Source organism: Amblyomma maculatum, chromosome 3 (genome assembly GCF_055883805.1).
Source record: "Amblyomma maculatum isolate TAMU_Amacu chromosome 3, ASM5588380v1, whole genome shotgun sequence".
In the NCBI taxonomy this organism is placed as follows: domain Eukaryota; kingdom Metazoa; phylum Arthropoda; class Arachnida; order Ixodida; family Ixodidae; genus Amblyomma; species Amblyomma maculatum.
In genome coordinates this window covers 84626398-84652747 of record NC_139346.1, presented here as the reverse complement: position 1 = coordinate 84652747, position 26350 = coordinate 84626398, and the positions used below count along the sequence as shown (strand labels likewise).

At 46.0% G+C, this 26350-nt stretch overlaps 1 protein-coding gene and 1 pseudogene across 1 annotated transcript; both read left to right on the top strand.

The window, feature by feature from the left end:
- Positions 1-2636: 2636 nt before the first annotated feature.
- LOC146195158 (uncharacterized) lies at positions 2637-10840 on the top strand (annotated as a pseudogene).
- On the top strand, positions 10840-11379 carry LOC146195157 (uncharacterized). The gene has a single exon (XM_084596735.1). The coding sequence runs from the start codon at positions 10840-10842 to the stop codon at positions 11377-11379; it is 540 nt and encodes a 179-aa protein (XP_084452861.1).
- Positions 11380-26350: the final 14971 nt, after the last annotated feature.

Genomic DNA, 26350 nt, shown 5'->3' with positions numbered 1-26350 from the left:
ATCATAAGATGGTATGCCTAAACTTACATCTCAACACCATTACGAATTGCAAAAAAGAAAAGCGAGTGCTTCCGAACTTCACACGTGCTGATGACGTTGGTGTTTTGGACACACTAGATAGCTCCTTTGCATATTTCATTTCTTGTTATGAGTGATTCATGCTGTGTCAACAGTTTATGGTTAATGTTTAAAAATCTTGCATTGAAATGTGTGAATGAGTATGTGCCATGTAGTTGCAAATTTGTACACAACACTAATCCCTGGATCACTAAATAAATTGTACGTGTAAAACGGAAAACGAAAAAGATGAGAAGAAAAATCCGGCAGTGCCCCTCTGCGGCCAATGTTCTGAAACTTACTGGCATGCGCCAACAGCTCAAGAGTTCAATAAAAACAGCAAAATATAACTACCACAATATAACAATGAAAAACTTTCTTCTTTCATCTCCTGCTAAGTTTTGGCGACATTTTTCATATAGAAAAGACCCATTCCCCGCTATGTCCATTGCAGATGTAACTGTCACTGACAAATATCAAATTCTTTTAATCAGTTTTTCTGCTCCATATATACAGATGACGATGGCAAGATACCGCAGTTCGCAGTCAGTGACACGAATCCCCCGATAAATAATATATGTATATCTGAAGAAGGCATTCTATCGCTCTTACTTGATATTGATATTAAGAAGTCACAGGGAATTGATGGGATACCCAATGCCTTTCTTTTCAGGTATGCAGAATGGTGCGCTAAGTATCTATCGCTCATATTTAGGAAATCTCTGTCAGAAGCAGCACTTCCTAACGATTGGAAGTATGCTAAAATCAGACCGATACCCAAATCAGAAAACAAATCGCTTCTTTCGTCTTACAGACCAATTTCACTTTTGTGCACATGAGGAAAAATTATGGAACATATAATCTTTAAACACATATCCACTTATCTCGAAAAACACAATTACATAGATCCTCGGCAGCACGGTTTCCGCAGGAGGGTGTCAACGGTCACACAACTACTTGAGGCAGCACATGATTTTGCAGCAGCTATAGATAGACAGAGCCAAATAGATATTATCTTTTTAGATTTTGAGAAAGCGTTTGATTGCGTTTCCCACCAAAAGCTGTTAATAAAACTGGAACCAATACTTAGAAATGACACATTGCTTTCCTGGATAGCGGCGTATCTTTCGTCGCGGCACCAGTGCGTGTCGATTGAAGGAGTGTTTTCCAGTTAAGGGCCGGTCCGGTCGGGCGTTCCGCAGGGGGTCTGTTCTGGGGCCTCTTTTCTTTTTAGTATTTATTAAAGATATCATCAGCAATGTGTCCGTGAAAATAAAACTTTTTGCAGATGATTGCATTATTTACAATGAAATTAAACATCCGAATGACCAGTCTGAGTTAAATTTATCGCTAGCTAAAATAGAAAACTGGTGCACATGCAAATCAAAATAAATAAGAAGAAAACAGTAGCAATGACAATCACTCGTAAAAAAAAGCTCCTAACCTTTCCATATTAATAGTCACCTCCTAGCATCCGTTGAAAGTTATAAATATTTAGGTGTAAATCTAACCTCTGATCTCAGATGGAATGAACATGTGTGTTACATTGAAAAAAAGGCGATGCAAAATCTTGGTTACTTGCGAAGAACCCTACGCCAGTCTACTCAAGAAATAAAACTTCTAGCTTACAAAACATTTATCAGGTCACTTCTTGAATACGCTTCAGTAGTATGGGATCCTTATACTAAGATGAATATTAACAAACTCGAAAACATCCAAAAAAAATCAGCAAGGTTTGTTTATAGTTCGTACAGTTGGCACAGTTCAGCAACCGCTCTAGTGCAAAAAGCTAATTTAGATCCTCTGCAGTTACGTCGCTTTCATGAACGACTGAAGTACATGCATCTTCTCTACTATTCTAAGCTAGGAATAAACCAGAAGCTATATATCGAACCTGTTATTCGGCGCAATACGTGTGCACATCTCTAAAAAAATGAAAGAGTACACCTGCAAAACCAACGTGTTTAAAAATTCTTTCTTCCGTAGAACAGTCAGCAAGTGGAACGCACTTCCTGCTGATATTGCAGAATGCCCGACCGTCGAGTCTATGTTATCAAAATTGAAAAATTGTTCTTGATATATTTACGTGTAGTGCTTCTTTATTACTGTTGGCGTTTCTAGTACATGTGGTTTGCCGTTGGTTATCTGTTCGGGTATTTTGCTCCTGTATTGCTCCTATCATTTCCTTGCGCATGCCGTTTCAATGTATGGTTTTAATGTATCTTTTTTTTGTTTTTGTGGTCAATTTCACTGTATGAACAGCGTGTTGATGTGTTAGTATCTGAATCCATTTTTTGGTGGCAGGTCGACACCGGGATGATTTTTTATTTTTTAGGTTTTTTCCTCTTGTTAAGCTGCTTTTTCTTTTCTGCAGTGTATTTTAACAATGCATGTAATCCCACTCCTAAGGCCTTCTGTGAAGGCTGGCAGTATTTCTGAAATAAAAATAAATAAAAAACACCGAGTTACGTACTTGAACAGTTTATTGTGCTCAAGTACAGGGCAAGGGAATAGCAATCAAGAACAACCGCCGTGTAGCGAGCGAACGCCGCGTACGGGGGTGAAATAAAAACCACCTAATGGGGAAGCGCGTCAGAGGTGAGAGGAGGTCTTCTCACCTGGCACGGCTTCGCGCTCACATCCCGTTGCGATAACTGCCTACGGTCAGTGGGCGATTCTCGGTGATGGGCGGTGACCTCCTCGGCGAAAATCATGAACCGCACGCGTGCGCGCCAGATCGCCGAAGAGACTCCGAGGAGTTGCGACAGACGCGCTTCTCATCTCGGCTCGGGGAGAGGTTTCCCGGGTATGCCGGTAGGAGAGAAGGAAACCCGTGCGGTGTCGCCGCGAGAGCTAGGAGGGTGGCCAGTGTGCCCTCTCCTCGCAGTCCTCCCCAAGAGTGCACGTAATCATGAGTGTTTACTGGCGGCCCTTTATAATGGGGGCAGGGGATTATGAATCCCCACAACCTGCAACTGTAATGACAGATAATTGCACTGTGGTTACTATGATAAATAAATAAGTTGCATCGAAGTTTGGGCAGCAAATAAGGATTTGAAGCAATCAAATACATCTGAAAAAAATGCGCAAATCATAATATTTCCCTCTTGTGCTTCACTTTAGGGCTAAATGTAAACAATTTTTTCTCATGTTTACTGGCACAGGCCTTCCATCCGAAGTGGGAAGCTTAGAGAGCATGAATATCTCAAGTAAATGTGTGAATGGAACTGCCATTGGATCCTAGTTTATAAGGATTGTATGTTTACTCACATTTACTGCTGCAGGCCTTCCATCTGAGACTGTGACTTCGGAGAGAAGCACATCAGGTATTTGAGATATTTATGAGAATGGCAGTTACTATGATTGCATCCTACTTAGTGCAAACTATAATTTTATCTTTTCTCGTGATTACTGACACAGGCCTTCCACCTGAGGCAGAGGCAGCAGACGTAAAGATTGCAAGTGTCTCAAGTAAGTAGTTGAATTGCACTACCATTGCATCTTAGTTTCACTGCATACTGTAAACTAACCTTGTCTCATGCTTACTGGCGCAGGCCTTCCGTCTGCGACTGACTTCGGAGAGATGCACATCAGGTATTTAAAAGAATTGCAGTCACTACCGTTGCATCCTAGTTAGTGCAGACTAATCCAGTTTTGTATCTTGTCTTCTGTTTTCTGGGTTAGGCCTTCCATCCATGCTGGCAGAGAGCTCGTGTCTCAGGTAAGTAGATGTGAACAGCACTACCACTTCATCCTAGTTTTAGCGCAAACTGAGATCTAATCTTGCTTTACGTTTACTTGTGTAGGCTTTCCATCGAGACAGAAAGCTTTGAAAAGAGCAGCGCATCAGGTATGTAATGGCGGTTACTATTATTGCATCCTAGTTAGTGCAACCTAGCTGTGATCTGTTTTTGTCTCATGTTCACAGGCCCAGGCCTTCACTCCAAGGCCTTAGAGCGTGCAAGTGTCTTGGGTAAGTTCCAAACAAGCGGTGAAGGGGTGCCAATGGGCACTAAGAAAGGCAGATAAATGCTACAAATATGACCTGGGATGATGAGCTCATTCTTCCCCTCTAACTGGCTCACCATCTACTTATCCCCTATTATGTTGACCCAATGCTCTGCACACAGTCAATTCAACATACTGAGCGAGATTGTCAGACACTTGAGCACACTAAAATGAGAGCCACATATGACTTAGTTGTCAAGGGTAGCCATAATTTAAAACATAAAATCAAATTCAATTTTTTTATTAATACTGTAAGCCTTCTTCGAGCTCTTACAGGAGGTGGTCAAGTCAATCATACATAGCAACAGTACAAACAAAAAGGAACACAAGGTTGTGTGACTGAAAATCCCCAACAGTCAAATAACATCAATTTCATTCACGAAATAACGTTCAACTTTTTGGAAAAAGACATCACGGTTAGTAATGTTAACACTTTCACTTGGTAGCGCATTCCACATTTTGATTGCCTTATCATATTTCGATTGCCAAAACGAGCATTAAGCGTGTGACAATATGCCCAGAATGGTCTAATATAATATTTATGGTTATCTCGGGTGGAATGACGCTGGAGTGTTTTCAGGTAGTCCTCCTTATCTATGTTTAATCTATGATGATAAATATTGAAAAGAAACTTCATTGCAGCCGTTTTCTGGCGACAAAACAAGGTCTATGAGTGCAGTGATGCGCATGGCTGTTACGCTTTCATGACATGAGTATTTTGAATATGTGAACCGTACGTAATGCTTTCGACTGAATTTTTTCTAACTTTTCGATCAGGTATGCTTGATGGGGATCCCAGATTATGTTCGCATACTCAAGGATAGGTCGGACTAATGTTTTGTAGGCTGTTAACCTCACGTGCGGTGGAGCCATTGCTAGTCTGCGGCGAAGAGAACCAAACGGTTTGGATGCGCAGCTAGACATATGTTGTCGATGTGTGTGTTCCATTTAAGGTCTTCGGTTAGTGTGATCCCCAAGTATTTTGCTTTGGCTATGAGAGTATTTCTGCGACTGATATCCAAGGCTGCGTTGCAGTGAAGCATATTGTCTCCTCTGTAGGTGCATGCTTCAGCGGTCTTAAGTTGTACCACACAGTAGTCGCGTCGCAAGGGTGGTGCGGTCCACACAGAGTGCAGTGCTCAGGGGGATGCAGCTGGGCAGTGAGAGAGAGGGAAAAGGGGGGGGGTGACATGGATTATAATGACTCGAAAAGGCGCGCATCGGTACCACTGACTGGGAAGTGTGGTCTTCTCGTAGAACAAATTATTCTGTTGTGAGGAGTGCTTGATAACACGTCTTATGCCAAAGGCTCCTTGCCATTTTAACATTGGACCGGGCCTGTGTACATGCTTGTACCCTGAAAACACCAGCATTCACCCGATACCCGTGGAAACCCCTGCACCGGAGCTAGGCCTCTTTTTATGTATATGCAGTTCACTCTCCTTTCCCTAGCGCAGAACGCTCGGCAGTCTTTTGTCTTGTTCGTATATATCCTGTGCCTTTCTCGCTGCTCGGACCAGTCGCACATCCTACTCAAACTTTCAAAACAATGATGGCACGCAATGCCTAGCTGTTGCTCTGTGGAATAGCTAGTCTGATCACTACGCGCTGACTAGAAAAAAAAATGAGGAAGAGGGCACCTTTAGCAAGGCCAGGTACTTTAAAAGGGGAATTGAGAGTAAATATCTAAGGTGCTCATGCAGTTCTTACCTTTTTCTCTGAAAAAGGCAAAGACATTATGAGAAAGGAACCTAAAAGTGTTTAAAAAAAAATGAGCTTGGAGATGCCCGTCTCCCAGCTTCAAAAGGACGCTTCGCACTTAATATTTTCTGTTGGTACGGCATCAATGCGTGTTGGTAACCTTGCAGTCTGGATACGGAAGTATAGTGACTAGAATATACTGGCCAGTGTGCTGAGCGCGCGCCCCGCGCTATGCGAGAGGGTGGCTCCTTCCGTGACGCCTGCCCGTTACTGTCAATAGAGGGCGCTGCTCGTCGGGAGGGTTCCACAGTCGCAGCTGCGCTGGCTGCGCAGACTGGTCACCGCCAGTTTTGACCTGTGTATCAGCTTTCCACGTGTTTCTTAGCGATTGTTTTGTAGCTTTGCTACTTTTGTGCGTGTCTTGTGGCTGCTCTGTCATTGGGCGTGAAGTTTCAGGAATTGTTTCGGAAGTTTGCGAAACAAATGCCAGTGGCGCAGGACGATGTCAAAAGCAAAGCGGCAGTGCAAGGAAACGAAGTGTTTTGTGCCGCTTTGTCGGAGTGGTTACAAGTCTAGCAAAGAGCGTGTCTTGATGTTTACTGCTCCAACCGACCCTGTGCGGCTCGCGGATTGGGAAAGGAAAATCAAGAGAGGGGACAGAAAGTTGACGCCGTCAGCTGTGGTGTGCGAAAAACACTTTGAAGACATCTGCATCAAGCGCTCGTTCAAGGTAACAGTCAACGGCGTTGTTAATGAGATTCTCCGAGAGAAACCCCGTCTAAAGCCCGAAGCAGTCCCGACTGTTTTTGAGAACTACCCTCCACACCTTGTGCCCAAGACGGCACCAAAAAGGAAGGAAAGAAACATATGCGAGCAGCAACCAGCTCATAAACGCCATAAGCGGGACGCAGGGACTGGACCCGGCGATTCGGGCTCGGAAATCAGAGGGCTCCTGGGGCCGTATCCAGCGGAGGTTCCTTTCGGGAACCGTTCTCTTTCAAGATGACGTCAATTTGACGTCAGCAAGACAGCGGGCGCCACCTCACGGCGAAGACGGGAAAGACAGCGGCCAATCAGCGATGGCCCCAGATCGTAGGCGTGTCCATCACGAGCATGTGGCTTTTTCTGGTACCAAATACTTGTACCAAAGTGGTGTTAAGCACGAAATAAATCTAATAATTACATAGTAATGCAAACTAGTGAATAATAGAGTGAAATATTCTTAGAAGCATCCTGTTAACAACTGCCAAGCAATTATTCATGAGTACCTTTCTTCGCCGCTAGATGGTGTTGCGCGCGCGGCGGCGTCGTCTGCTTTCTCGCTCGCTGTGAAGTTTTTGTAAGTTCTGCCTTTCGCACAGAGTGGCAAATATCCTAATACCGATGTCTACAACGCCCGTAGTATGCAGTCCGAATCACGCTAGCTCTTTGACGGAGGAGTTGCTGCCGCCGTTGCGAGTGCGAACGAGCTGCTTGATACCGGCACCGCGCCGGCGCGTCCGCGCCTGCCTATGTAGCGGGGCAGCGTCCGTAGCCTTATCGGCCGCTCAAGCGTCGTGAGTATGCGCGACCTTTCCGTGAATAGCTGTCAATGTAGGACGCAGCCGATGACACATGGAATCCGACTGCACTCGACCCAGTCAGCCACCGTCCGCTCCCCTTCCGCTGATGTAGAAGGAGGAAAAACTCAGCCCGCACTTACGGACGCGAATTATTTGTCTCTACGACTGCCGGATTCAAATGGTCGCACTGCTGTTGGCCGAGAGCTCCCGATCGCAAAGTAGCGATCGAAGCGCGTAGAGCACCTTTGCTTCTGACGGCAGCCCGGCATACCCTCTTCGTCGCCACTTCGCTTCGCGATCGGCACGCAGCCTTAGCCAGTGTTGCCGCAAAACCTCCTGAGACATGTAGAAGGCGTTGTCTCGTTTTTCTTTTTTTTTTTTTACTGCGTCAGTTTACTAAACCCGCAAAGCGCTGCCCAAAAAAAAAACACACACACACACACACAAAAAGGATACCACGGCCGTACTCAAGCAGCTGCGCGGCGCGCGCCGTCGCTCGACTACGGCCATGAGGCGCCACAGCGAGCGCAGAGCGGTTCCATCTCGAAGCAGACCAACTCGTCGCGGTTCCTGCGCCGGCCGGCAAAACGGTTCCTTTCGGAGCGGTGGCCCCGCCCCGTGCCGCTCCGTGACGTAGGCGAAAAACGTGGAGCCGCCTCCGGAAGTTTTGGGGGTCACGCCGGACATGACGCAGCAACCAATTAGGAGCGGCGAAAGGAACCAGTTCCCGAACGGAACCGTCGCGGGATCTGGCCCCTGTTTTCTCGAAGCTGGCTTTCAAAACTGCAACGACTCCTTCGGCTCCAGTGAAGCGGGCATTGTGGGTGAACAGAGTGGCAGCCAGGCTACACTGCAGACACCTAACCACCACGGAGGCCATCATCCGTTTGAGGACATTCTAATTCCGGTTGGATACCTTCCGTGGATGACAGCCTAGCTTATGCTTGCTGCGAAGCACAAGCAAATAATTTTTCAAATTTGTGCATGGAAAGAGTGGTCAGCTTTGGAAAGCCTTCAGCTGATGAAGGCTCGGTCGTGGCCACTGTTTATTTGAGAGGCCGAGAGGATGGCAAGAAAGCTGTCAGGACACGGAATGAGGCGGAATCTTTGATTGGAGATGTTAATATGAAATACCTGTGCGGTGGCTGCGGTATGAAGCCTACCTCAACAAAGTATGCTTCATACCGGGAAATGTATTTTGCCGAGAGGTGCCTCCTCACAACTGAGTCCAGAGGGAAATGTGCGCAATGCAAATATCAACGCAAGCTTACCTAAAACCAAATGCGCAGAACAAAGAAAAAAAGTGCGTGCAATGAAAAGAAAAAGTCTAAGAACATCATTCTCAATTTGGCCAGAACAAGGAGGCTTACCAGTGCACAGGCACAAATTTCCCAAATGAAAGAACGAAACGAAGCACTAAGTGAACAGGAATTTGAGAAAAGAATCCAGGCACTCCCTCGCAAGCAGCAGCTGGCTATGAAGAACTGTTTTCTTGCTGCTAGGAGAAAATCAAGAAGAGGCATGAAGTATGATGACGAGTAGATCGTCGAGTGCCTGCTGATGAGGATGCGAAGCCCAAGGCTTTACGAGCACCTACGACGGCAAGGAATAATGATTCTGCCAGGACGCTCTTGTTTGCAAAAATACCTTCAGCGTTTCAAGGGTGGTTTCGGCCTCAACCCAAATATCTTCACATGGAAACATTCAGCTGCCATGAAGGCCTCGTCATCGATGAGATCAAGTTGTCGGAAAACCTGAATGTAAAGTCATCAGGTGAGTTGTCTTATGTTCATGACAGTTAGGATGACATCCAACAATCTGTTTTGCATGAGTCTAAAAGCGCCTGTTATGTTTGTTTTGCAATTCAGGTGAGATTGAAGGCTTTGTTGATCTCGGTGACCACACACCTGGCGAATACAGGGGAGTTCTGGCCAACCATGGAATGATTGTATTGTTTCAGCCGTTCACTGGTAAGTTGTGTTTCCACATTGTGCTGTAAAAAGTGATGACATTAGGAATAATTTTGCCTCACACCAAACTCGTCTTTTTCTAGGCAACTGGACACAAATAATCGGTGTCTTTGCTTCAAGAGGAAATGTTAAAGCTTCCACATTAGCCAAGATAATTTTGGAAAGTATTGTGCTCTCTGAACAAGCTGGCTTGTACGTCGACTCAGTTACCTGTGATGGTACGAGTTGGAATTGAAGCATGTGGCGACGTTTTGGAATCCAAGGTAAGATTATGACAACGCAATTTTAATCCATTGCAGTAAAAAACATACCGGTTCTTTAACTGCAATTGTTTTGTGCCTGTTGAATATCAGATGGTATTAAGATTACTTTGGAGCTACTTTACGATAGCATGAAGAACATGGTCGTCTGTAGTAATTAGACCTGAACTAATTGACATTTTATAATCCTTCCATAGGTTCAGCTGGCCATGTCAAGTGCAGCGCTAAGCATCCAGTGGACACAAACAGGAAACTGTTTTTTGTGTCAGATTTTCCGCATTTAATTAAGAATGTCCGGAATGCATTTGTCTCTAAAGGATTCCTCACGCCTGGGGGCCATGTTCATAGTGGGATCATTCAAGCTGCTTTAAATGTGGACCGTGAGAATGTGACCCTTAAGGCAATGCCGAAAATAACAGATGCGCACATAAGACCCAATAACTTGGAATGCAAGGTGAACCATCATCTTTTCAAACTTTTTGGAGATGAGGTTATTAAAGGACGTTTTTTGCACCGGCGGCATGTGGAGACTATATATACTCGGGTGCAACCAACAGAAGACTTCGTCAAGCTAATCAATCGCCTGATACGAGTAATGACCTCCAGGATAACCAAGCGTGCACTTAAGCCGGGTAGCCCAGACATGCCTTTCTTGGAAGACTTTTTAGGATATCTGGACAAGTGGGAAGAACATGCCAAACCAGCTGGAGTTGGTTTTGTATCTGATAGTACAGCTGCTGGGCTAAGAGTGACAATAAAGAGCACCCTAGGCTTGCTTTCCTACCTAAGCACCAGTGTGGGCTTCAAGTATGTATTAACATCCCGTTTAAGCTAAGACAAGTTAGAAAACCTTTTTGGAATCATAAGGCAATCGTCAGGATGTAATGATCATCCAACCGTGTCGCAGTTCCTGGTCACTGTCAACCTGATGGCATTTTATAACCTTGCGAAGTCGCCACGAGGAGGGAACTGCTCCCAGGATATTGTCCAAGCACTATTGAATCCAAGCGACACCAACAAGACATCTGTTAAGCATGTTTTAGATTCAGTGGACAGCTTAATGGACCGAGGCAGGGTCGACGAGGCCGAGAATGTAATCGACACTCTGATTTCAGAAAGTGACCATACAGGATATACTGAAAAGAAAAGCAACAGTGCCCTGCTTTACTATGTAGCGGGCTATGTGGCAAGGAAAATGATTGCAAAAACAGCTTGCCCCAGTTGTGCCGGTCACCTTTGCATAAGCAATTTGAAGCATGTTTTAGATTCAGTGGACAGCTAATGGACCGAGGCAGGGTCGACGAGGCCGAGAATGTAATCGACACTCTGATTTCAGAAAGTGACCATACAGGATATACTGAAAAGAAAAGCAACAGTGCCCTGCTTTACTATGTAGCGGGCTATGTGGCAAGGAAAATGATTGCAAAAACAGCTTGCCCCAGTTGTGCCGGTCACCTTTGCATAAGCAATTCTGAAGCAAGTGCAAACGCGGATGCTTATTTCACCGCCCACTTTGATAATGGCAGGCTCATTTACCCAAGTCAAGCCTTATCAAGTGCTGTAAAGCTCATGGAAGATATCTTTACGTCATTTTTCAGCAAGAACAAGTTGCATATGGAAAGCTTACTTGAGTTGGCCAGCCTTTTACATTCCCTAACGTTTCCAACTCTTGGGTGCCCAGAGCATCAGAAGCAGACACTGTCAGCTGTGCTAACGTTTTATGTTCTGTTGAGATTTAGATTCTTTGTCAAGGGACTCAACAAGGAACGAGACGGACAGCGAGAGCGACTGAAACTGTTGAAGTTGCGCCACTGCAATTGAACGCACTTTTCGTAGCTTCTGTTCGCCAAAAAGCATTTCCTTCCACTCGCATTGTCACCTTTGATTAAACATGCTGCCTTCGTTCTATTAAACTGAATCTGTGTTTCATGACTTGCATTCTTTGAGTTTGAATTCCTCCATACGCGAAAGCTCTCATGTGTGTTTACCGGGTTAGCGTGTGGCTCACGTACCGATCGAGCTTTCAAGTTCGAGCAATCTGCACAAATCAATTCGATATTAACATTAGCATGTTAAAACGTTATATCAATCCTAAGCTCCTGAAAGAGCTGTAAAACAAAGTATTAGACGTGAGCCAAAGCAACGCGCAGCTCCCTTTCCAATTCTCAGCAGCGCGGCGCAATGTGCGCGAGAAACCGGCTCGGACCCTCTCGCGCCACAGCGTCGCTATGCGGCCGCCGCCGGCAGGCATCAACTCTGGTGCCACCGCGCCGCCCGCGCTCAGCACACTAGTCAGTATATTCTAGACACTATTGCGGATGTCAACTTCAATCTTTTGGAGGAAAGGAGAGGAGAAACGTTAAATGTAGAGAATGCTTAGTAAAAGGCTTTCATCTTTGAAAACTACAACGCATGGCATTGAAAGTTTCCACGCCGTGCCTACGCACCGGGTACAAGTAACCCTAGCGACGCCACTGCCACACAGTATTGCTCTGCAAGATGTGGGATGCGGTATGGCATATCAAGCATCAGTGTTTTAGTCAGACCCAAAAGTGGCCTCGCGTGATGGGGCAAAAGGCAAATACATAATTTTGCAGCTGCAGCGGCCATCACTTCATTGCTTTGTGACAAGTGGGTTCGCACTTGAACTTGTCCATTGAAGTTTACATTAAAAACAGGGATTCTGCACAGATACAGTTCGAAATATTTGGGATTCCTAATTTACCGACTTGAAAGGCTTGATTTCACTGTAAAGCCAATAGGGTTAAAATCAATGAAACAGAATAAGATTGCCGTTGAGTTGCATTCAGTATAAGCATAATATGGTTGGAGTTAAGTGCTGAAAATTTGTCCATCAGCCGTGTTACGCTAATTATTATGCACTTGGGAGGCATTGTTTTTTAGGCTAATTGTTTCCTAATAAACTTTCTGAATAACTACAAAATAACTCAAAAATCAAATATGCTCGTATGAGGACAACTATTATTGCCAGCCCTATTTGTTAATGTACCTTTTCTTCGTTGGCTCTTTCATCCCCGAGGCACATTGGCACTCTGATGCATCACATTACTGCTCTTTGAATAAGAATGCACCAAAATAATTCCAAAGCTTACACGTTATTAATTGGTTCTAGCAACAGGTTTTGATGAAAAATAAGCACTGTAACACTTTTGAGACCTAAATTAAAATATATTTGATACATTTGTGGTGCCTAGTGCTTAGCTTCAGTCGACTGGTAATGCAGAGGATGCCTATAACAGGTTTTATTACTGTCCTAGAATTTGGCATCTTAACCCCCTTAAGAGACTTCACAACTTTTCAAGCAATACATCTTGTAGGAGCATTACAGTATACTTGTGTTCTGATTTCGTAATCTTTGCAGATGCGTCTAGAGGACCAGGTGCAGATACACGTGTTCCAGGGAACTTTGCTGTTATTAATGGACAGGTAAGCAAGGGCTCTCATTTCGATAGGAAACAGCACTTGAATATTCCTTGCTGCAAGTGCATATGTAATCATTTACTCTTTTATAACATCTTTTGTGCCCTTGTTAGGACAGTTATTGCTATGCCTTGCTTATTACCTGAATTCGTAATTTGCATGTTCCCTGTTCCGCAAACTTCTTATTTGGGCAGCTAAAGCATAGTAACCTTGACAAACGAAATTTACAATTTAACTAAATTTTTGGCTTCAAGTAAGACTTCGTTTCAAGGTTCAACTGTATGCCCACTGCAGGGCGAAGGCTTCTCCTGTATTAACCTGGTCTTGTGCTAGCTGCATTCATTTGACCACTGCAAACTTATCCTCTGCTCACCTGACGTTCTGCTGGCCCCTGCTGCGTCTTCCCTCCCTTGGAGTTGTTTGTTGCCCTATAACCAAACATCAGTTACCCTCTCTTTGCGCTACATATCCTGCCCATACCCATTTTTTCTTGATTTCCACTAGAATGCCATTAACTTGAGTTATTTCTCTGGTCCACTCTACACGATCCCTAGTACACTTACCACTTTCCCTTCCATGGCTCTCTGTGTTCTCCTCAAATTAAGTAGAACCCTTTTCATTTGCCCCCCCATTTCAGCCCTATTAGTGAGTACAGCTAAAATGCAACTGTTATACACTTTTCTCTTGAGCAATAAAAGCTCCTGCAGTCGAACCCAGATATATATTGAACTTGAAGGGGATCGTGAAATAGCTCCATATACCGACAATTCGATATAAAGAAATCTTCTTGAGATGTCGATCACGATCGTGAAATGATACCATATTTGTTGCGTAATTAACCAACTCGCATAATGAACCCACCCTCCACTTTTGCCACAGAGAATATGAAAGGAGAAAAAAGTCATTAGGCAGTGGCATGCCACTCATTAGCACAGCTCATTTATTAGCAGCGCGCCAAGAGGCTGCGCAGTGGTAACGTCACGGCGCGTTTATCTGTTGGTTATGCTTTTGATGTTAGCATCTTGAGTGGCAGGGAGCGAACTTGGCATAGTGCCCGTGATGGCTTGATGCACAACCCTGGTTTGATTTATCACACCACAGGTGTAGGCGAGGTCCACTGCCACAAAATATTGGAAAGCTTGATAGCTGCAAATGTCGTCTGAAGCGAACAATACTAGAAGTCTGTTTCAAGATCACAGCTGACCACATGCTTTCGTTGATTCATAGATGCAAGAATGGACTCGCAAAACTATATATATACACTGCCACTTAATAATAATCAGTCGAATCCGGATAATTCGAATTTTGGTTATATCGAACTCACGGAATATCACCTTAAAAATCCCATTAAAAGTATAGTAAAGCTGAGTCGTATATTGAACTCAATTTTACCGGTCGTTTGATATACATAACTCCGCACCATGCATTGAACAGGCCTTCCTTGAAGATGATTGCATCACCCTTGGCCGTTTGCCGCGCGACGTTTTCAAGCCACGCATGGAAGGAATGAGAGGGCACAGTTCGGCGACGGCTGGTCTAGGGCAGCGCCGTGCCCTTTCCTTAAAGGCGCACATCTGTGGTGATCGTTTGCAAGCTTTGTGCGTGAAGGAACGAGAGAGAACCAATGCAGCTGTGGTGTTCGGGAGAGTAGAAAAACGCGATAGAGCAAAGCGCAAGGGTGTGCCCACTCTGTTTCCCCTCTCCCGAACACCACGGTTGCATCTGCTTTGTTGCCAGCCGTGGCCAAAACAGTTCTGTCTCATTTCTTTATGCACATGGCTTGCAAAAGTCACGTGCTGGCGCGCGGCACATGTTAACTGCAGATGCGCACGCCTTTGGGGAAAGGTCGCGGCACTGCTCTAGATCAGCCGTCTCCGAACTCTTCTCTCTCATTCCTTCCGCGCGAGGCTTGAAAAACGTCACTCATCAAATTGCCAAGGGTGGTGCGATAGTCTGAGAAAGGACCAGTGAAATTGGAGCTCGATATACAATGCAGCTTTCCAATACTTTTGCATGGGATTTTCAAGGGGATATTCCACGAGTTCAATTGAACCAAAATTCTAATTATCCTGGCTCAGTTGTAGTCATTATCTGCGAGTACTTCTTAAATCTATCCTATCCCATAACATTTTTCGTTATTTTCCTTTCATTTGTCAAACTGTGGTTACTACCTGTCCTAAGTAGATATATTCGTCTGCTACTTCTAGTACTTAGCTACTTATTGGTAAACTGCAATTCCTTCCCACCCAAAGCTGCTAAACATTACTTCTGTCTCCTGCCTGTTGAACTTGAGGCCTACCTTTCTGCTTTTCCTGCCTAGGTCATCAATCATTTTTTGCAGTGGGTTAAAACGTTAGGCATGGAGGTTAAAAGCAGTGTGCAGTTTCTCAAAGCAAAATAAACTCCACAAGATTACAGAAATTGAGAGCTTGTTCGAGAGGTAGAAAGGGAGAGTGCTTAAAGTTTACCAGGGTCGTTGATGCCAGCATCTTTGAAACTCGAAACTTGCGCTGCACTGCTGGCTGGGCATGCATGCAAAGCATCTACCGAGCGAGCTGCGCAGTGCAGCTAGGAGTCAAACTCTTTCTAGCAGCATGCACACCGGTGCCATCACGTTGCCTCCCCCGTGTCCTCTGCAGGCCATGGTGTGCTGGCTTATCAAGTGCATGCCTTTTGGAGGCTAATTTATAGCCCTGACTCAAATTTGTGTGACCTGCTACCGAAACACTCAAGGGGTCCAATGGCTGAAAACCAGTTTTAACATGCACAGTGCTACAGAGCTGTGTCAAAATGGAACTGCATGTTTCCTTTTGCCATTTTTGTGTACTACAACTTGCATAGCCATATGCAAGAGCTATTTGGTTTGGTTTGTGGGGTTTAACGTCCCAAAGCGACTCAGGCTATGAGAGACGCCGTAGTGGAGGACTCCGGAAATTTTGACCACCTGGGGTTCTTTAACGTGCACTGACATCGCACAGCACACAGGCGCCTTGCTTTTCGCCTCCATCGAAAAGCGGCCACCGAGGCCGGGATTCGATCCCACGTCCTTGGGAACAGTAGTTGAGCGCCGTAACTACTGCGCCACCCCGGCGGGGCATGCAAGAGCTATTTGTGTATATCATTAGCTGATGAAGGAAAATTGAAAAGATACATGTTTTCCTTTTTCAGACTGTGCACTGCAGTACATAAGAAAACGTCCAAAAGCAGATGTGCCTGACGAAGCACAAGTTCAATCATGCCGCCAACATCCGCGGCGATTTTTCATTGAGGCCAGCCGGCAAGGACGTCGCAGGAAGAATCCAGTCGCCGATAATTCCAATAAAGTTGGAATCTGAGCTCCACTTTCTGTATAGCTTATTCAGTGCGTGCTTCAGTAGGTGAGCCATTTCTGCTGCTACCTGGATGCACAGAAGCTGCAAGCTAGCATGCTCACTATATCACTCAGCAGGTTAGCAAATACAGCATCAGCTCCTTAGCCAGGCCGCGGAAAGTCAGGGCCACTTCCGTCCCGTCTAATTCTCCCAAGCGGGGGCGAAAGGAGGAAAGAAAAAGCTGGGAGGAGGACTTCTCCCTCGCGCCTAAATTTTCCCCTCACACTGACGGCGCCGCCGACTGCGCTGCATGGCTTGCTCCGTCCTCGCGTGAACCGCTGTAGCCGTTACGACTCTGCTCGTTTTGAATTAGAACAGTCATCTGCGTCGGTCGTCGGCGTAGCCTAGCGCTGTGAATTCTCTGCGTGTTGGCTTATCGGCCAAAGTCGCGATTTTTCGTCGCGGTTCTTTTACTCTGTGCATCTCATTCCTGCTGGCTCTTCGCCCCTTCGTGAGACGAGAGACTTGTCTGCGTGCACCTCCAGTTCCGTGGACACATCTCGTCTGCTGATTGTGCTGGCCATTACAGTCGGCGATACCCGCTGTGTTTCGTGTTGTTGAACTTGTTACCTTCATGTACTGTGGAGAGACGTGCGTTTCGAAAAAGACGGTTCTTCCAGGAAGGGTAGTGTAAATTTTTAATCATGCATTTTGGTAATGTATAGCACAGTGACATGTGATTACTTGCATCAAATACCAAACTAGGTAACTAGAACGCAGGTATTTGCTCATGTTTCTACATTGCTTTGATGGTATGGAATGCGTAGGATGAATATGTGCATCATTTATTTAATTTCATATCAACTGTACACGTGCTGACAGAAGCAGTGCCGGCAAACTGGGTTATTTTGTAGTGATAAAGCAAGCATGCAAGATTACAATGTTAGCGCAGAACACATAACACTACTGTAAACTGTTAGCTATGTAAAGTGCGTGTGTGTGAGGGATACCTTGTCGCATCTTTTCATTTTCTGTTTCACGTGCACTTAATAAAAATGGGAAACGATATCTGCTGTTCTCTGTGCTATTTCTATACTGCGGTCAGGTACGCTTGCTCGCGAGCGCCTGCGCCCTCGAGAGCGCTATGCTTGTGGTTTTTCTTTCCATCACACTGTTCCTGCCGCGAGCCGGTCGCGCCGCGGCAGAACGATGATGCGGTAGAAAATCCACGGGCAGAGCGTTTTCCCGGGCACGGGCGCACGCGAGCGCGCGACCCGCGCTGCTTGAAGCAACCTACCGACACCCCCTTCAGCGCACCGTTTTTTTGAACCAGTCCGCTATACGGCCTCCCCCGTCAAGTCCATTTTTTACGCACCCCCTCCTGCTGTAATCCTCTAATGGGGAGTTTGGCGCTAGCGTCTGTAATTCGTGGCCGCTGGGAGGTATAGGGAGTTTCACACCCCTGCCTTAGCCATCAAGGAAAATAGGGGCACTACCAGCATTCTGTATTATCTTCCCCAATGAACTGTATCTATATATGATACACAAGATGACACCAGTGTGCTGTATGTACCTACCTTGCTATTATCCACCATCTGGCCACCACTCTTCACCATGCCTACCATAATGACCTTGCACACCATAACCATCATGCACACCATCCATCATGCCCCCACTACCATAATCCACCATGATCGCGGTTCCACTATAACCATCATGAGAAAACTTTCCGACAGGGAAGCTACTATTTGTTGCGGAAAGGAAAACAAATTGGCAAATGGTAAAAATATCTGCAGACACGCCTAGGTAACCAGTCCGGGGGATGTCATCATCATCATCAGCCTGACTATACCCACTGCAGAGATGATAAGCAGTAGGAGGTTTGGAGGAATGGGCAGAGGCTTATGGCAGAGAAGACATTACATGAGAGTAATCTACAAACTTACAGGAGTACAGAAAAGTCACATGAGAGGCATTTGTGAGGCCTCGACCGTGAGAACGCGAATCCGACACACCACCACTTTGGCTTGCAACACGAGTGGAATTCCTCGTCCGGACATCAAGTTGGCGTTCTAACCGCACAACCATACAGCTCACCCATGCGAGCTTTGCTGATCCGATCATGTCATATGTCTTATTAACATTAACCACTGGATTACAAATACACTTCTTCGTTTCACAGACGCAGGTTTGCAGTTTTCAGGCGTCCGCTCTCCGTGCTGACGCACCACTCACTCCTTCGCACATTTCACGCGCCCGCTCTCATTGTTGACACACCACACACTGCTGCTCAGTGTCCCGTGATCGCACTCTCGCATCAAAACATGGACGCTGTATTCGCTGCGCACTAGGCCCATTGCAAAAAGAAAACACCATAACCAAAACAAGGTAAACACGGATAGCACGGCGCCAGCCACCGCGGCGTGTCGGAGGGACGCTGCAGATGGGGGTTGTCAGTTTACATGTCCCCAGGCGCACACACAGGGCCTCACGTTTGGTTCAAGGTTCACACAGCCACCGCCCAGGCGGGAATTCCCGGCGCAATAAGTTAGCCAACAACGTGACGGCTGGCAGGCAGCAGCGCATATTATTGCCACCCGCGGGAGGCGCCGTTGTCGAAGTTCCGTGCCCTTGCCAATAGGACGAGCGACCACCGCCGCGTCAGCGCTCACTTGAATGCACTGCCTGCAAGACGCCACAACGTGGGAAATGGTTTGCATAGAAACTTTCTGCAAAAAAAGAAAGCCGTATCTGCAAGTAGGAAATTCGCAGGAATGAGTCAATCAGCTCAAATATGAGTACTTTGGATGGTCTGTTGTCGCCTGGAAATTCGCCCGGCCAGCGAACAGGCCAAACAGCATTGACGGACAGTTTCCTGCTTTTGGTTGCCGAACACTGTCACACTGAGGTAACACTGCAGCAACCTGTTCGGCTTCCCTGCTGTTTGTGCGGTGTGACAAGCTGTTGGGCAACAAGCTGGTTCGGAAACTTGTTGATGGCTTGTTTGGCGAACTTGTTCGGCTGTTGTAGCTGTTGCGTTTCCGCAGTGTGACTCTGCCTTTAACCCGATGGACTCAGGGAGTATACTCGAATCGACATCAAGATGGTTTGGTTTGGTTTATTTGGTTTTAACATCCCAAAGCGACTCAGGCTATAGGTCGCTTTGGGTGAATGGAAAAATTGGTATGAAGAAACATAAATGGTAAAAGAGGGTAGAAACAGAGTGAATGCTATATCAAATAACCATAATATGGATGTTAAAAGTTCGTTGATAGCATAGAGTAAGAATTTTGTCATTTGTGGAAACTATGTGTGCTGTCAGTATGAACATTCCTTTTTTCCAGTCTCCCCAAGTGCAAACGTAATCAACTCGCTTATATTGTCCCCTACATCTCCTGACAATGGTATGGTATGGTTTTATGGGTTTAATGTCGCAAAGCAACTCAGGTTATGAAAGGCATCGTAGTGGAGGGTTCCGAAAATTTCGACCACCTAAGGTTCTTTAACGTGCACCGACATCGCACAGCACACGGGCGCCTTGCTTTTCGCCTGAATTGAAAAGCGGTCGCCGCAGCCGGGATTCGATCCCCTGCCCTTGGAAACAGTAGTGGACTGCCGTAACCAGTGCACCACCGCTGCGGGGCGACTTAAAGATGGACACCAGCACATTCAAGTCTGACCAGTTCAACTATTTTCAGCGGATTTACCGGACACTGTATATCTCGATTAAATTTCTATTTGTGTGTTCTTATCTTTAAGGCGCCCTTACCTAGCTTCAACGAATAAGGCAAAGACGTAAAATCATAACAGGCCAAGGTGACCGGCGTGCAGTATCAGTGTTTGTTCAGTTTAACTACATAAGTGCCATTTATACCCATTTTCTTGCACGAGGAAGCGATGTAGTGTGGGAATACATCACATCCAGTGGCTATCATAGTTGGCATATATGATTTCTCAGCAAGAAATTTACAGCGTATTTAAACTAAATATAAAGCTCACTTAAACTAAAATGTGGGTAATGCAAATGATGCATTGAAAACAAATAAAAATGCTGCTGCTATTCTTGTTGTTTGTTGTGACTAGCGTTTTCGCTTTTTCTTCAATTAGTTTTTACTAAAGAAACTCGAAATTTAAAAAAACAAGCTGAGTATAAAAATAAATTGTTTAAATCGTTCAACAAAAATATGCTTACCAGTATGCAAAATGCAGGTTATTTTAAACTATACTAATCGCCAGTGATTGGAACTCGGGCAAGGAAATGAAATGTTGTACAGCCTTTAATAGACCTCCCCCTCGAGTAAACAATGTGACGTCACAGAACGCACGTGCGGCGACTGCAGCGCTCTCCGATGCAGCAGCGATGGGCAAAACCGGTCGTTTTTCTCGACTGCGGCCGTGCTGAATACAGCGGCGCGCGCTTGTGTCTCGATTATTTCTTACACCGTGGTCTCGACCCAGGCCCATTCCTTGTCTCGACTAGCCTCCAATGCGTTCCTGTGTGTTCCGAACCGATGGAGCTGTCCGAGTACGCGATGTCGCCTGAAATCGCTCGCCAGCGGTATGTTGAAAAGTTAGCAGTTGACGGGGACCAATACCCCGACCACTTCGTTTTGAAGGACTGGAAAAATGACTCCAAATTGTGGCCAAATGTTCGTTTTGGTGACATATGCGTGTACCTTGTTCAGACGCCCAGCCCTAGCTAAACCACAGATAGCTTGAAGTCCTATCGCTCGTTGAAGGCTTACGTTCTTGCAGCGAAAGGGCATGTAAGTTTTCATTGCCGATGCTAGCTTAAAGTGCCGCTTTTTAAAAGCTAAAGTGGTGCCGTCGCGGAGGACCACCGGCAAACTATATGAAGCTTGCTTTTGCACGAGGACGGAACCGTACAGGCAGCCCACTGCACATGCATGGCCGGGTAAGCTGTGTTCGGTATGACGTCGAGCAATAGCTTTTTAACAGGCTACTTTGATAGGCAGGAATATGAATGTATGCGGCAGATTAGAAGTGCATTGCACGCAAATCGTCCCACCAGAATATATCCTTCGCGCGTGAAATCAGCCTGCGATACGCAGAGGATATGATCTCGCATGTTTTTATCGTGTTATATGGTTTTCGACGTCGCTGGTTCGATCCCGGCCAGTTATCGATGGGGCCAAAGTTGAAAGTGTGCTCTTGTGTCGTGCAGTGTGAGGCCTTAGGTGGCCAAAATGCTCCGGATCCGTGCTATGCGACATGCCTCACAACCCATTGCCGCCTGAGCAGTTCAGACCCTGCCTATCTAGCCTTTACGCTTGCAAGCCTAGCCTTTCCACTTGTAAGTCGTACTATGCTACCAGTTTGCTACAATTAAAATGTTTATTACCCTCTACCATCTCTGTACACGCTTAACGTTTTCTAGAGGTTCTGGCACTTTAGTTGCTGCAATAGCTCGGTTGGTAATCTACAAGTTTCAAAGTGTGTGCGCTCTTGTAATGCTCGGCATTTAGCAGTAATAAACATTTATCTTTTAGGTTAGGAGAAGCTTGCAGGCATGTGGCTTATTTACTCTTCAAAGTGGAAATGCTCGTTTCATCTGGACTCACTCAGTCCACTAATTCACAGCTTTGTAAGTGGAACAAGTTCTGGGAAAGTATGTAACAATTTTTTATTCCCTCTAACTACTTGATCTTCATTTCCTAAGTTTTAGCTTAAACTCTCTGACAACATACTTTACTAGTTGCTACTTGCCATTGAGATGAACTGCATATATATGAGCATAACAGAGGTTGAGTAGAGCACCCTTTTTGAGGAAACATGAAAAAATGTCAACGAAGAAGGTAAAGCATTAGTTACGGCTTGCCTTCTCAAAGCCCCTCATTCTATGGATACAAAACAACCTGCAGTCAAACAGTTTTATGTAAATCACCAGATAGTGTAATAAGTACAGTGAATAATAAACTAGCTGAACTCTAGAACAAATCAGCAAATCAACAAATCAAGTTCCGCAGATCCGGTCTGTGGGTGTTTGCTTGGATCTATCTTGGCGCAGTGCGTGCACACACTTGAGTCCAGGTTTTCGTCCCATAGAAATCGAAAAAGCGTATACCAGAGCCTTTTTGGCACGGTTGGTGCATCCCACTGCACAGCAGCTCGTAGGCATTACAATTCAGGGTCGAGGCAAAGGCCCCAATGCCCACAATGAAGATTTTTGTTGCTCTCGCAGCGACTCTCTATGCGATCGCATGCATTCAGGCGACTGTTTTGCCCATCGGCGTCTGCGACGCAAACCGGAAACGTCACCACCATGACGTCACTCGCATCGTGTGACGTACCCGAGGAGAGGTCGATTGATATTAAATATATAAAAAAACAGTCCAAAATGCTTACACGCCAACAATGCACACGTGAGTTAAGAAAGTTCACGCACGGCCTGTTTCCATCCCCTGGGCCTTGCTTATCAACTGTGGTCACTCATTCCAAGCTTTTCTTGGGAGACTTATTTTAGTTCACACAAAGAAAAAGCTTTCAAACTGGCAGCAGTCCCTACTAGCTCATTTACAAGTCAACATTTTTAACGTCCTAGAATTTGAGTTCTCATAAAAGTCATGTTAGGGTGAGCGGTCGGAAAATGGGGGGCAGCGCCCCTTCAGAATAAACGCAGGGGGGGGGCGATGTCCCGCCCCCCCTTGACCACCACCCTGTTTCCGGAGTCCACAGAGTATGCTACATGCCCCGCCGCGGTGGCTCAGTGTTCAAGACGCTCGACTACTGAATCAAATACCTCGGTTCAAACCTGACCACCGGCGGCTGTGTTTCAATGGAGGGAAACAGAGGCCCCCATGTACAGTGCAGTGCCAGCCAGGCGGTCAAAATCAGCTTTTTTTTTTCAACAGCACGCTTCCATCTTTGTTGGTTGACAACGCCAAAATGTTTTGGAACTTCATTGTTAGTCCTAAACGAGAGCAGTCGCGCAGCAATCCATCTATCACAGTGCCCAGGTGCTCAATGATGTTTTCTTTAAAGCTTTCTTACAGAAATCACCTGTTTCCCTCTCTTTTCCTCAGTGAGGTATCCATTAATAGACTCTGATACCTTTGACAGTCTTCGTATCGAAAGTAGTGATCAAAAGTTTCTTCGTCTTCAAAATTTGACATCAAAGCTAAATTTTTAAACATAGAAGTGTTTGCTCGTCTATTTACTTGTATGCGCTGTTCTTTAAATCATTGAATTCAGGATAGCTGACAGGGTTATAGAAGGGGGTAAGGTTATACCAATTTTCATGGACAACAATGCTTTGTGCCCTTAATTAGTTACAGACCCATCTCATTAACAAATATCCTGTGCAAAATTTTTGATCATGTCATATATTCTAATCTGGTTAATTCATTGAAGGCAATGCATTTTTTTGCTAATCAGCATAACTTACATAAATCATTTTCATGCGAGACGAAACTCATTTCCTTTGCCCGTGATATATTTGAAGCAATATACAAGGAACTCTCATTGATCGATATTATTAAGCTTTTTGTCCCTATGTTTTTTCTTTCGTTTTTGTGCATTATGGGCAAGCTTTTCATTCCACTCCCTTCTGTAAGGTCTCCCCCCCTCCCCCGTGGGCCTTGAAGGTGTAAATATTGTGGGGCCCCGCGGCCCCATTTAGTGTTTCAAATCGGGCGCGCTTTTTTCTATTAAAATTCCCCAAGCAACCACCGATATCCGTGGTACGTCCGAGCTACAGCCGAACATCCTTTGCCGAAATTGTACGTCCGTCGGACATACGTACGACCTCCGATTTCGGACATCCGTATTCGTACGTTGGTCGGAGGAACAGACTACGTACATATTTTTATATCCGCATGAGAGACGAGGTGTACGTCCGATGTACGTACGGACGAGTATGTTTCCAGGACATATATTTCCTCGCTGACAAAATTCTGTTTCAACGTTCACACTTGTCTCCAATGCTCGAGATGTGTCCTGCCCAGTCAATAAAAAAACCATTGGGACCATTTGGGACCTGCAAATGGTTACATCTAGACCCAATATTGGAGAGCACCTCTCCAATGGATTAGTCCAGTTGGATTAACCAAATGGTTCTGCAAATACCAATTGGGCATTCCAAATAGCTCCAATTGTGTGTAAAATTCCATTTGGATTTTCCAAATGGTACTCAAAATTCCAATGGGAAATCCAATTAAGTTTGCCACTTCCATTCGGCCCCTGAGATAGCGAATTGTATTATATACCAAATGATTAGCTGGTTGGCCTAAAAAACTCTGGCACATACACAGTATGGGGCGATTATCATTAATTTCTTAGCTTTCACGCCGCAATTCGTTGTGTCCATTGGTAACGGTGGTCGTGATCTTCAATTGTTACGCTAGTTCAGCCTTAACGTATGTACTACAAGTACCACCTATGAACACGTGTAGTGGCCAGGAGCTGGTGTCGCTCAGCGACTGCAAAGTAGTTGTGGCTGTAGGAAGAAGGAAAAGAAAATGCACGGGCCTGCTACTGGCTCTGTAGCTGAGCCACCTCCGCTGCCTCGTGCGGACAGAAGACAAAATAGAGAAAAAAAATGAGGGAGAAAAATAGCGCGCCGCAACAGCCGTCGTCCAGCCTACAACAGATAAAGATTCGGTGGCTGGCTAGCCCCCGCCGCAAGCGGCGTTGACCTACCGTCCCAGCTCCGTAGGGCCGGGAACAGCCACCCTTCACCACCTCTTTATATTGTACTGTGATAGCACTTCAGCCATCGACATGCACCTGTGCGTTGTGCGACGAAGACAAAGAAGAAGTACGCTGGGCTCGCCGTTGCAAGGTCCTGTCCTCACAGCTCTCCATCTGAGCGTCAATAAACGCCCTATTACAATTGGCGGAGGTGCTGGAAACGATCCCACCCAAACTGGAACTGCGAAGCCGTACACTACCCTCTACGACCGCCATGCAAGACACTTCGACGCTGCCGGCCGTTCCACCCATGATCATGTGTGCTGGCGTCGTGCGCCAGCGTGACCCTTGCCTCTTCAGCGGCACGGCCGATCAAGATGTCGACGACTGGCTGTCATCCTATGAAAGAGTAAGCAGCTACAACAAGTGGAATGACTCATACAAGCTCAGTAAAGTCATATTCTATCTGACGGACGTGGCGAACCTTTGGTTTCGCAACCATGAGGCTGACCTGTCATCTTGGTCGACATTTAAAAAGAATTTCGCGGAAGTGTTCGGCCGCCCGGCAGTGCGTAAGCTTCGTGCCGAACAACGTTTACACGATCGTGTTCAGCGCGCTGATGAGACCTTTACCAGCTACATAGAAGACGTCGTTGATCTCTGCAAACAAGTCGACCCGGCCATGCCGGAAGCAAACAAAATCCGCTACATCCTCGAGGGCATTTCTGAGGACGCCTTCCAGATGCTGGTAGCGAAAGATCCCACCAGTGTTAGTGAACTCGTGAAGCTTTGCCAGAGCTACGACGAGCTCCGCAAGCGGCGCGCTTCTAGGCGCCGCTCCAGTGTGTGCGACGAAGGCGTATCCGCATTAGCCCTGGGTGGTTCGCCAACTTCTGAAGGGAGCCCGCTGAATCAAAAGATCAAAGATTTTATTCGTGAAGAGGTCGCACGTCAAATCTCACTCCTTCCCCATTTTCAAGACTCGGGCCGCCTCGTTCCTGAACTGGCTCCATCTTTGGCCCCTGCTATACGCCGTGGCGAATGCATTGGACGTCTTGAAGAGCTTGATCCCAGTCATATCACCACTCTTGCTGACTCAACCCCCTCCTTCGACGTTAGTCTGTGCTCTTGCGATGTTGCGACCGCTTCGACGCCCTCCGACGTTTTCCAACATGCTATTGATGCTGATCTTCCACTTGCGCAACGTGATCAACTTGTCGCCCTATTGCAGAACTTCGCTTCTTCATTCGACTTTCCTCAAACTGACTTGGGCCGCACGTCTGTCGTAGAGCACACCATCGACACCGGTAAAACTGCACCTTTGCGCCAGCGCCCCTATCGCGTGTCGGCTTCGGAGCGCCAAGTACTTGCTGATCATGTGGACGACATGC

Bases quoted from the DNA above. Each gene is read 5' to 3' on its own strand.
- LOC146195157 (XM_084596735.1), top strand. From the start codon at position 10,840: ATGGACCGAGGCAGGGTCGACGAGGCCGAGAATGTAATCGACACTCTG.